Source organism: Argiope bruennichi, chromosome 5 (genome assembly GCF_947563725.1).
Source record: "Argiope bruennichi chromosome 5, qqArgBrue1.1, whole genome shotgun sequence".
NCBI lineage: Eukaryota > Metazoa > Arthropoda > Arachnida > Araneae > Araneidae > Argiope > Argiope bruennichi.
In genome coordinates, this window is record NC_079155.1 from 101,666,436 (window position 1) to 101,679,940 (window position 13,505).

The 13,505-nt window shown below is 26.8% G+C and overlaps 1 protein-coding gene across 5 annotated transcripts in view; it reads right to left on the reverse strand.

Moving 5' to 3' along the window:
* Positions 1 to 13,505, reverse strand: part of LOC129968828 (leucine-rich repeat-containing protein 49-like) — a 56,157-nt gene that overhangs the window by 7,466 nt on the left and 35,186 nt on the right. For all 5 annotated transcript variants that reach the window (XM_056083105.1, XM_056083104.1, XM_056083103.1 and 2 more), the window contains 11 exons: positions 13,217 to 13,289; positions 10,068 to 10,334; positions 9,056 to 9,158; positions 8,338 to 8,541; positions 6,955 to 7,021; positions 5,585 to 5,728; positions 5,433 to 5,494; positions 5,087 to 5,234; positions 3,690 to 3,773; positions 3,197 to 3,387; positions 2,209 to 2,334 (listed from right to left, as the gene is read on the reverse strand). In XM_056083105.1, coding sequence (XP_055939080.1) covers positions 2,209 to 2,334; positions 3,197 to 3,387; positions 3,690 to 3,773; positions 5,087 to 5,234; positions 5,433 to 5,494; positions 5,585 to 5,728; positions 6,955 to 7,021; positions 8,338 to 8,541; positions 9,056 to 9,158; positions 10,068 to 10,334; positions 13,217 to 13,289 — 1,469 coding nt within the window. The remainder of the gene's footprint in view (positions 1 to 2,208; positions 2,335 to 3,196; positions 3,388 to 3,689; positions 3,774 to 5,086; positions 5,235 to 5,432; positions 5,495 to 5,584; positions 5,729 to 6,954; positions 7,022 to 8,337; positions 8,542 to 9,055; positions 9,159 to 10,067; positions 10,335 to 13,216; positions 13,290 to 13,505) is intronic.

The window sequence follows — 13,505 nt, forward strand, 5'->3', positions numbered from 1 at the left end:
GAAATCTGGAGGAAATGTGTACTAACCATTCTTTAAAGAAAGAAACATAGAAATTTTCTTAAATTTCAATACAAACAAGATAACAACAACAACAACAACAAAAAGAAGCACAATTGATAGAAAACTCCATTCTTGAAGCAGACATCATAGTTTTATGCGGAAAAATGACATGGAAACATTGCAAAAATGGATTCTAATATGGAATGGGTCCACCTCTAGCTGCAATGCATTGATGGTATCGAGTTTCTATGCTAAGAATTTAGTTGTTAGACAGTAAAATGGGAAGTGAAGAACAGACATGGAATAGTCCATATACCAACTTATCTAATAATTTTAGAGGAAGACTTAAAGCAGTAATTTGCTTCCCAAGGTAGTACAAAAGATGCTCTATTGGACTCAAGTCTGAGGATCAAACTGGCTATTCCATTTCCACTCTGAAGATAGTCCTCAATAAGCCTACCAATAACAGTGGCATATTGAGTAGACTTATGAATCAAGGATTTCATCTTAACATCTAACACTGTTCAAAGTTCCTCCATGGAACACATGCAGATCAGTCTGATGACCAAGAGAGATCCCTACCAAATCATACATCACACATCTCTGTAACTGAGGCTTTCAACATTGTTGAATTGGTTGTATCTGGAGCACTGTTTCCTTCAGATCACCTGACAACACTGAATTACTCTACTATGTGAACTTGGACTAATCTGTGAAGAGTACAGAAGCCCATTTCTGACTGGTCCAGAAGACATGTTCTCTTGCTCAATGTAAACGGGGAAATCTAAGTCCTGACTTTAAGGGACAACTGAACATTTTGTAAACAGACCTGTATTGTGAAGGTGCCTTTGCACTGTAGTAGTGGAGATACTTGTTCCTGGTGATACAAAATGATCTGCCATGAGCTGAGGCACAGTAGCATTCCTCTTCCTTTGGGTCGAAAGAGCTAAATAACAGTTTCCCATACATGTTGCAACATGGCTTGCCTGAAGCATGTCTTCTAGACAAAAAATCCTCAGAATGAAACTGATCCCATAATCACTTGACCATAATATGAAATACAAAGACATCTTGCAACATCAGCATGTGACAACCTCATTTCCATCCATCCAATTGACTACCACCTCAATAAATTGGGCAAGCAACTTCTCTTATACATTAGTAAATTCTCCTGAATATTGCAAAAAAAAAAAAAAAAAAAAAACTTTTAATAATGATTGATAATTAATAAACATGCAAACTTACACATGAAATTACAAGTTAGGTTTTTACATATTTTCTCAAACTTCTATATATATGTATTCAATTCTTTAAAATAAAAACGGTAGCTGTTGTTTTTGCATAAATTTTACAAAAGTTCGTTATTATCATGCATATAAACCGTAAAATTTAATGTTACTGTTTTTTTTGGAGGGGGGGGGGCAGTATATTATAAAATACAGGATTAATAGGACATTAAAATATTTATGTAGGAATGTACAATATCAAGTCCGATAAATGAAGTCTTGCATTAGAAATTCTTTAAAATAAGACTAAAAACATCAAAAATTTCAATAAACAAATTTAATAAAAAAAAATAATTTTATTGTTATCTTGGCAACTCCTTCATAGTTATATAGTCAAACAATCATAAAATGAATGTATAGCAACCAATTCTGGAAGAAGAAACATAAAACGTTTAGTGAAAAACTTTTTTTCCTAACAATTCAAACCAAAAGAAAAAATTTTTATATGCTTTTCACACTACAGAGTATCAAACAAATATATATAAATTCTGTTATTTAATATTAATTATGAAGTTAATTATAACATTAATTACATAATTTGCTTTACCATTAAAAGGTTCTTAATTAAAAACATTTATTTTATTTAAGTAATTACAATCATTAAGTTATTGATCAAATACAGAATAGTACTCATGAAAAATATTTCAATATATTTCTATTTCAATGTACCGATAATTAACCAATGAAGATAAGTCAAGACATATTATTCTTAAAAGAAATTATTAGAATTGAAAGAAAAGGCAAGCAAAAATGATAAAAATAGAACTACAATAAATTACAGAAATTTTTTAATATGTATTGTACATAACCAGCATATTCTAATTGATAAATATAATTATTTTATTTTGCATTTGGGTAATATTATAATAAAATATTTATTCCAGATGAATGAGTTGAATAGCAGAAAAAAAATCATACATACTTTTTCATATCTTGGCTTCGTTTCTGAGACCTTGATTTTGGTTTCTTTGATTTTTGCATAATTCCATTTGAAATAATTCTAGTTTTCCCACTATCACACTCACTGCAGTCAATACCTTGACCACCACTGATAAAATAAATAAATATTTTCTAAAAGCTGAAAGGAGGTGAGCAACAGGCTTTTATAGAATTGTTGGTATAAAAAGACTAATAAAATATAAAAAAATTCAAAAATGACTGCTCTGGTACATGCGAAAGATATTTTCAGAAATTATTTTATTAACATACATTAAAATAAAATAAAATTAAAAATTAAATAAATTAAGAATTAAGTTAATTAAAAATTGAATTTTTTAAAGAGACATTTTAAATTACACACTAATCAAATAAATGAAACCATTACACAAATGCCTCAAAAATTAACAGTGAAACTATTCAACAATTAAATATTTACTGTTATAATTGGATGAGTTCATAGATTGAATGGACTTCAAGATGGCAGAAGTAGAAATTTATTTACGAATATTTATAGCTGATAAAAGCAAAAACAATCTTGTCTTCGTGAGACTACTATAGCTCAAACTCATAGAGCAAAGGGAAAATGTAAAAGGCTATGCCACAAATTAAATAAATAACAAGATTCAGTAATTTTGTCTTTAACCAAACACTGATGATTTCAAGTCGCACAAACTCAAAAAAAACTAAATAGTTGCTGGCTGATTGGCAATCACAACAATGCTTTTATACACTCTCAGAAGATGTCAAATTTTCTAAAAGAGAGGTGAAATGTCATAGTAAAAAGTATATTGCTAACTCTGTCACCAAACATAAAGTCAAAAACCTTGTTAGAAGCTAAAATGCAACAGAAGCATGTTCAATGCAACATAGTATGTTGTAATAAATGCTTTTACACACATGTAATATTTCTTCTAACAAACAAAACAGAATACAACTTCATGTTCATTTCAATTCATAAAGACAATACTTACCAACATGAACAAAACATATCCTCTTCTTCCTCACTAAATGAACGGCTATATCTTGAGGCAAGTAAGTGCAAAGGAACTGCAGAAGCAATAGATGAAACTGTAGATGTTTCTTGGGGTGTCTGAGAAGATGGCTCTTTGCACGAAGTTTCCCACAACTGTCGAGCTGTGGCTATAGCTTTCACTTTGGCCTCCTAAAATACAATTTGTAGAAATAGGTTATAGTGGGAAGACTTTATGTGAAAATTGTTAAAACTTTGGGTTACCACTTGAGTTGATGCAAAATACATTATTAAATATAGTAAGAGAGATTTATTATTAATATTTTACAAAATTTCAGGACAAAAATGACACAAGATATCCTGGTAGATTGGAATCAACCCAGAGTTAGCTATTCTTAGTTTCTTTAAGTATTAGGCATAATATTTTAAAATTTATTTATTTTTTAAGAATCTTTAAATAAAGCAGAAAAAAGAATTTTAAAATCAAACCCTACTTTGACTTTTGCCAATCGAATGCCCTCTTGTCTCTTTTGCTCTTCCTTCCTCATTAAGGAATGTGCTGTGCGTCGTTCTTCATCCTTTAAATGATAAAAATTTTTAATTGAAAACTTTCTTACTTTAATAATCATACTGACCTTACAAAAGAAAAGCTTAAGTTAATAATTAAGTTAACTTTTATTAAAAGTTACATTTATTTTCAACCACAGCCTTCATAATGATAAATATGTATTTGTATACATGACCAAACAAATACATTCAGAAGTTTTATCAAGTAAAATGCATTTTTAGTAAAACTTACTAACATAAAACAAACAGCCTGTTGGTTTTATGTTAATAGGAAGTGCTTTAGAAAAATCTCATTTCTTTACAATATAATTAACTGGTTGGTTTAATCACAATACTAAGTTTTATATACCATAATATTAGAACTAAATAAAAAAAATGATAAATCATCAATAAATACAGGTAATAAAATTATGAGGCGATAGTCATGGTGCAGTATAAATGAACTTCAAGTTAAATGTGCAATCTAGTGCAAGTTAATACATTAATGGTAAATAAATTATTAATCAAAGCAGAAAAATCATTTATATAACATGCGATGCAGAATTATCATGCATTTAGGCTATCATTATTTAGAAAGGTTAATATTTTATTTATTAAAAAAATATTATAAAAGTTATATATATATATATAAAATATATATAAATATAAATATATATAAATATATAAAAAGTTATTTTATTTATTAATAAAATAACTTTTCAAGTTTTCTCAAATGCAAAAGAAATAACTGTCATGATTTTGGAAGTTTTAAATTTCATCAAAGTCCACTTCATCAAACAGTGTCAAAAAGATTAGCAAATATGGATAAAATATGAAGTTATTATATTAATAATAAATTTATATCATATTTAAAATTTTTACTTGTATCAACTATTATTTTTATTACAATAACCTATTAACTAGAAATTTCAATATCTATTGCTAATTACAAGAATGAAATCTTACAATTAGCAATGTAAAATGAAAATTATTATGAAGAAAAAGATTTTATCTATATAAAGGAAATAAAATGAAAAGGAAATTACAAAAAAATCCCCCAAACAGAAGCTTTTCATGATTTAACAGATTTTTTAATCTTCATTATTTCATATAAAAAATAATAAAAACTATATAGTTTATTAATTTGTGCCATCAAAAAAAAAATTATATAAAAAACTTTTTAGTTGGTGTGCAAAAATTCTTCAATATATATATCTGTTGATAGAAAAAAGCAAAATACCTGAATTTAGAATTTGACTTATCAACAGTTATTATAATCTTTTCATTCATGATAATTCTGCATGAGGTTAAAATAGCAAAATATTAGTAAGTGAGGGTGTTATACCAAAGCTCGTCTTGAATCCAGCACTTTCAATTGGGGTATATTATACAAGATGAGATGTCGATAATTTGGAAATGCAGTTAAAGGACAGCCTTCTAAAGTTAAATCACAAAGTAACGGAATGTTGCTCACACAATACATATCTTCGAACCTAAAAGCAGTTCACACACATGACATTTTATTTGTTTTTAGAAGGTAACAGTATAAACCTCCTTTATTATACAAAGCAAAAATTTTCGTCAAAGAAAACCACACAATTTTAATTTAAATAGAATATAAAATATTTATAATTAATATTTGACTTTTCCCCCATTAACATAAGATTTCCCCATTAACATAAGATACTTACCTTTCAATAGAATTTTGAGAAAGAAAGAGCCTTTGTAACCGAGGTAAAACATCAACCTCACTCTGTAAAATTTCATGAAATCACACTTTAATATTTTTTTATAAAAGAGAATAAATAGTAATAAATTATCATTTAAAAAATTTATCACTCACTACTTCTGTAATGAAATTCTTGGATATATTTAATTCTACTAATGATTTTAATCCTCGCATTCCAGTTATATGAGTTATTTGGTTTGATGACAAATTCAACATTCTCAGTTCGCAGAGATGATTAATATTACAAATTTCTTTAATCTAGAAAAAGAAGAATTAAATATGCTTAACAAAGATATTTTTTCTGCACAGAAATAACTAAAATAAAATATAACAAGACATTAAAAACATAGCAGGATTATATCTGCTTTTAAACTACAACATTTATATATATTAGAATAAAAATAAAATACTTATCAGAGTTATTTCATATAAGTTTTATGAATAGTGCTTTAGGACACAATATTATTTTCATTTAATTAATTTCTTAAGATTGCGAAAATGTTGCATACAATTTGCTTGTTACACTTGAAGCTTACGCTTTTATAATCCTAATAATGATGAAAGGAGAATTATTAGCACATTAGTATAGTTGTGGTTTGATATAAAATATGATACTATATGCAAAATTGTAATAACCAGAAACCATCAATTTGGTTCTGAGGTACAAATAATAATTAACTACAAAGTGAATTCCGAGAAACCAAACTATTCCTTTTTAAAGTAATTCAGCCTTGAATCAATATTAGAGACTTTATTTTTAAACTGTACATGTGTACCAAATTATTAAACAGATAAAAAAAATTCCAGCTAATTTATGTAAATATAAAATAGGACTCGTATCATAATAAAAATAAATACTTATTAAACTTGAAATTAGAATGTTCTTTATATGATGATTGACAAAATAATTAATTGTTATGAAAAGGCAGTACTTTTTCTTCATATGAAATCAAAAATAAGAAAATTCAAAAGCTTATGTGTCAGTACAATTCCCCCCCCCCACCTTGAACTCAAGTGTTTCAATAATGAAAAACTAACCATCATTAAGTTGGCATTTCTTCTCTACACAGATGAATTAGTTTAGTTCTATTAACATCCCTTTTAAAGCAACACTAAGTCCATTTTGAGATGAACCTCATACTACTATCTTGAACTATGACTAGATGACAAGGATTATATACGAGGTGGCAGGGCTCTCTTGAAACCTCTGCACCACATGCATACACATGAATTTAGAAGCTAATTTTAATAAAGTAATTTAATATGCTTGAATGAGATGATGAAAACAGTAGTTGAATCTGGATTATAAAAGCAATTTTGCATAATACTACAAATAAAAATGATAATACAGAATTTTGTTACAAATCATTTTTAGAGTATTTCAATTTCAGATTTTATTTACTTTATTAACAAGCTTAAAATGTAATCAGTAAATAAAAACAATAATAATAAAAGATAACAAAAAAGTATAAGTCTCAAAATACCTCATTTCCACTTAAATCAAGAACATCCAGATGTTGCAAATTCTGCAACCCATCAATACTACCTAGTCTTAAATAAAAAGATGAATTATTTCTAGTTGAAATACCACTTCTTTTTATTATATAAATATAATTCAATATATAAATATTAGCATCCAATTGTATTAAAATGATGCATTTTTATAAAAATATATGGCAATCTCAGTTACTTCATACAAATAAAAGGATGATTTTAATATAACAAGAAATATCTGAGCTTCATTGAAAAAAATCTGGTAATCCAAATGTAACCAAATTTATGCCTGCATATTCTAATAAAGTTACCATTTCTACAAAAAAAAAAAAAAAAAAAAAAGCATAATTAATTACACTGTACCAATGCATCAAAGACTTAGTCAATTAAGCGAAAATTTATAATTAAAATTTCTATTAGAAATCTTATTTTAGCATAATGTATGCATTTCAATAGGTAAATTCTTCAAATAATCTGAATTGCCTCTTTTATTTGTAGACTGATTCTATCATATAAAATTGCTGATCTGATAAGTCTGCGATAGAAAATGCAATTCAAATATTGTATATTTTAGAATAATTAAAATTAATTCAATGAATTATGAAATAAAATTTGGAGCAGAAAGTGGTATTTCATTAAATCTTTCAACTAATTGATTAAATCACAAGCACAAGCCATATTGCAACTGTTAGGAAAAACTTTTTTATACATAGATTAAAAATTCATGGATTGGAAAAGAATGTAATTCAATTTTTGCTTACGTTTAGAAGAACAGATCTTTTACAATCAAAATCCATATTCATTATAATATTTCATGTCAATTTTGTATTTTAAAACATTCACAAATCAAACCTATTTTTCCTGATTATGGTGACAGAATATAATTTATACTACTTAGATAAAATCAAGATGAATTAAAAATTAAAATTTTAATAAGCAAATTTTAGATACAGTAGTATACTATCTGTTAGGTAAAATGTCATTCTCCTAATATCATTTTAAAATAGAAAAATCAATGGTAATAGTTGGAAATTTTTTCACAATAAATAGCTTTAAGAAAATAATGCCATTAATGATATTATTAGTAATGTTGAGGAGGATTTCACAACTCAGAAAAAATAATGGAGAAAATCGCAATATTTTTCAGGGATTTATGAGTAATATTTTATAAAGATTCATATAATAATATTCATATGTTTTATATTAATAATAGCACTTTCACCTCAAATCTTAATCTGCATTGCAATTTGAAGGTCTCCACATGGTTAGTGGAGGTTTCATGATGGATAAACATCACTGCACTAACATTATTCCACATACAGACATTCTTATCTAAAGATTTAATGGTGTATCAAAGTGGATATGATACTCACCTATTCCTTGCAATTATAAGCATTCTGAGAGAAGATAAAGAGTCTAAACCACTGATATGCTCTATTAAGTTGTCTGATAAATCAAGGAACTTAAGATTTGAAAACACGTCCAAGTTTTCAATAACAGGTATTTGATTTTGCTGCAAATTAAGTAGATGGAGAAATTCTTCTCCTTCAATAATTGGACAATGTGTTAAATTACATCTGTAAAAATATGGGATAAAAAAACATTTATTGTAAGAAAATACCAAAAGAAAATCAAATTATAAACACATTTGAATTTTTTTAATCATAAAGAGAAAGAAAATATTGTTTCTACAAATAATTGAAATAATTATTTTATGTATCCTAATTTCATGGAGAGATAATATTCAATAATAATATTCTTTATGGAAAATAATAAACTTTTCAAAAATATTCTAGTAATTTTAAAGAAATCTAATAAAAAAAGATTAGAAAGTTATCACAATTTCAGAAATTGAATACACTTATTAACTAATAATATGCATATTTGAGTCATCCTTTTTCAGCTGCATATATCAAACAGGATAACACAAAGAACTCTGATTTTATGTTATTAAGAATATGTAAAGTATAATTTTTTAAAAAGAAAATGAGGCTTTATTATGAAAAGAATAATTATTATATTCATTTGTCCAGAAAAATTTATGAAAGCTAAGAAAGATAATTAGGTTTTAAAAAAACTAAATACTTTTACCTGTCCAATAAAAGGCGGTCAGGATCCAGGTTCCTCTCCTCTGAAGACCTTTTAATATAGATTTTGCCATCATCTGCAACTCTTACAGCTACCTTTGATTTACCTTAAGAAAAATAAATTTTTGCCAATTTATTAAAATACTTTCTATTAAAGCTATGAGAAACTCCAAGTCACAGAACATTAGGGAAAGTGTATTTAATTACACAGGAAAATAAAAAAAAGGCCTTATTTAAAATAAAACAGCAAAGATAGAATATAAATTTTTAAAGAAATCAATAAAGATATTCCCATTTATGAATAAAAGTAATAATTATATATTTTATTGTGACAAATCCTATAAAAATGGAGCTTGAATTTCACTTTTCAATTAAAAAAAGTTTCCTAGATATACTATGTTTGAAATAAGTTCTATATATACAGTTTAATGATTTCAGTGAATGAAAGATTTTATTTAATTAATTTTAATGACATTAAATAATAATATATTATTTTCAATTGAGCTAATTTTTTTTCTCAAATTGATAATTTTTTTATTTGTAACCTATATTGCAAAATTCTCTTATTACTATGGTTGTACAAATTTTTATAAATGTGTAAGGAATATAGAATAAATAAGACATCACATTTCTATTTTAAACTTTACGAAAATAAATGAATTTACCATCAATAAACTAATCAAAATTATGAAAAAAAAAAGACAAAATATGAAACAAATACAATATATGCCTAAATTTACAGTAAAAGATTAAGAATACTTATTACACTTTTTATTTCATCTAACAAGTCACCATTAATTACAATAGTAATTATGCCCAAATGATAAAAGTTAAGCAAGGCTTTTCTAACCATATATATATATATATTTCTTTCTCATTAATTGCTCATCATTATTGTTAGAAATTTTTTATATAATCAATTTCTTTTAAATGTATGCAACAGCAAGTAAATTAAAATAATCACAAATTACCTAGCTATAATTACCACTCCTGCAATAAATTTAAGCAATTTGTACCTTGTAATTCATTAAATCGGGATCTTCCTGATAACTTTCTGGATAGCACCCACTGGGCTCTGTATGAGGACGGCCCCGCATTGACAGGAGATGAAGATATAGATGTCGATGTAGCGGTGGTTGGATCTTCGACTTTAGATAGCGATGTGCAGGCATCTGAGATGTACGATGTTGAGGACACAGGACTGGATGATGCTCGACTGGAGCCTCTGGATGGAGATGGGGACTGGTTTCTGTGCAGTGTGCTTTGCACATTTTTTATATCATCTGCAGCAGTTGAGAAAATTAGATTAACATTATCTATTGAAATCTAACCTCTCTTTTCCACACAAATGTATATAATTGAAAACATAGTCATAGGAATATTAATAATCACACTATCTATTTTAAATTTTCACTAACAATATTGCAGATATAGGCATCTGAAATTTATGATTTAGAATTTGAATATACAAATTTCAGCATATAATTTTACTTCAATCTTGCATTTAAACACACTTATTACAAGGTACATGCATTTATTTTTTGATTCAAACTTTTCAAAGAAATGCGAATTTGAGCTCAAAAACTATTTATCCACAGTGTTTTCTTTTATATAATAAATATGTAATATTCAGCTGCTATATATAATAATGATAGGTACTGAATTTAGCTCTTTAGTAAAGAGATGTCGAATCTAAAATTTGACACCTTATATATATATATATATATATATAGTATATTATTATGTACTATATATACATATATACTTGTGAATTGATATTTTTCTCCATAAACATGATTCCAGATAAACTTATGCTAATTTTCTATTCCACAAATTAAAAATGACTTCTTTACTAAACAAGAATTAAATATTTATTCTGATATATAATACAAAACTAATGTTTTTTTAAATATAAAATATAGTCACGAAAAGAAAAAAATTAATTAAACTGAAAACTTTCTATAAGACTGGATGAAGCTTTTATTAAAAACATGTATACAGAAAATATTTGCATCACAAATCAACATAAGAATATCGTACGATTTCAATTTTAAAAATGAAATTCATGTAAATATCATTTAAATATAATCTATTCTGGAATACAATCTAAAATATTCTAAAAATTTTGCTAAAAAATAATACAATCCATCCTATACATCAAACATACAACCAGGCAACTACAAATTAGAAGCAACACGGATTTCTATTAACATGACATTAGTGTTAACATATAACAATCTAATCTCATTATTTGGATATTTATAGTATGTTGTCACCAACATTTAGCAACATTATTAACCAAAATAATAATATTGAAATAATTGGTACAATATTTTAGCTGGTAGAAAAGAGCTGCGAGTAGAAAACTGGTTCATAAAATACACAATTTAATGCACAGAATCTAAAATTAACAATAATTAAATTAATAGCAATAATTAGCAATTAATAAACATCCAAGGTAAAAAAATTTTGCACCCCCATTAAAGAAGATATGCAAAAATATTACTTTAAATAGATTTTGATGTCATCAATATTTTATAAATGCTTAGTTTAAAACAGAAATAATCTTCATACATTTTATTCAATTTTTATAATTGGGACAAAAATTGATACAGATATTTTTTAATGATCATATTTTTAAAAAAAATTTAAGTAGCATTAACTTTTAAAAAATCTAAAAGATATTCTATCTGTTCTAAAAGATTTTTTTTTTAAGTTTTTATTTAGCACAAGAAGTTATTCTCTGATCTTTAAATGAATTCTGAAAATTAACAAAAGTAACCAATCAAACAATCGCTACACTGAAATGAAAATCAATTTACATTAAAAAATAATACACACACTATATCTTTATTGAATATACATTGCATATTTATTTAAAATATATTTTACAGAAATTGAAATATGGGTAAAAGTGAAATTTAGTGTGCCCCTTGTTGCGCCAAGGATGCCAAGTCGCCAAAAAAGATGGCGGGCAAAGCAAAGAAACACTTCTGCGGAACAGTTACGGTTACAACGTTCCGTAATTTAATTATGATTTTTTTTTCTTTTTCTGATAAGTATTGTTTTTTTCAGACCGGCTGCGCCGGTCTGTTGGGTGCAGAGCAAAAGTAGATCTGTAGAAGGCACCGAGCATAATATTTTTAACTTAAAAAAAAAACAAAAAAACAAAACATCCTACGACTTCGCTAGCAGCGGGAGCGAGAACCTAATAGCTTCGTTAGCACACTGAACATAAAGACTGTGTGGATAACAGGAACAGTACATAACCAAAAGAAAAAAAAAAAAGAAAGAAAGAAAGAAAGAAAGAAAGAAAGGAGGAAGATGCAATCGAAACATCCTCCATACAAAATTTCAAACAAGCATCCTTTCCTAACTTCATCAACTCGTAAAATATATATATTTATATTCCACTCACCCTTCATCCATTCTACAGGTTCGAAATACTGTCTTTCATCACATTTACGCGACAACCATTCTTGCACAATATCCGACATAACTAATTATCAAGAAAACCAACCGTTAGAGCACCAAAAGGATTACAAGAACTGCGAAGAATTCCATTGCAGCTGACTTCTAAACTAAGAATGCAGACGATTTCGTAAAGTACGAATGCAGACGATTTCGTAAAGTACGAATGCAGACGATTTTTTAAAAGAATAAATATTTTCTGTTCGTATTTACATTAAAAATAAAATTGCAGTGTCCGTTAGAGCTCCAAAAGAATTATAAGAACTGCGAAGAATTCCATTGCAGCTGACTTTCAAAGTAAGAATGCAGACGATTTCGTAGAGTAAGAATTCAGGCGATTTTTTTAAAAGAATAAATATTTTCTGTTCGTATTATCATTAAAAATAAAATTGCAGCGTCTTATTAGTTGTAAAAAAAAAAACTTTTAATTAAAATAAAAAACAAAATTAAAATCTTTAATATCGATATTTTTTAAATTTTTAATTAAACATTTTTCATAAAATAGTCGTATTTCATGTACAACTCAACCATTGTAAAAAGAAGTAAACAAAACAGCATAAGGTTGCTAGAAGAGCATTCCGTTGGGTTGCCATATTTGTGACAAACTCGGAGGCACACTAATCTTCACTTCAACCATGAATTCAATTAAAATTTAAGCCATGTATACTTATATTTAGATAAATTTAATACTAACCAGTTCTTGTTTGAAATTTTCTCCTTGGAGAAGCTTTAGATGTTTGAGACTTTGATGCAATTTTTGTACTTGTCTAAAAGAATAAGCTTTATTATTACAGAATACAGTCAGTAATAAAAAAAAAACACAGTCATATTTATATTGAGGATTAGAGCATGTTAGATGAAGACAAGTAACTAAAGGCAAATTTATATTTATTAGCCCTCTAAAAGAATGTTTCTTCTAAAGAGGACAAACATTTTTTATAAAGTAAATGGTCACTTAATAATGTGGGGAGGAGGAGGAATCA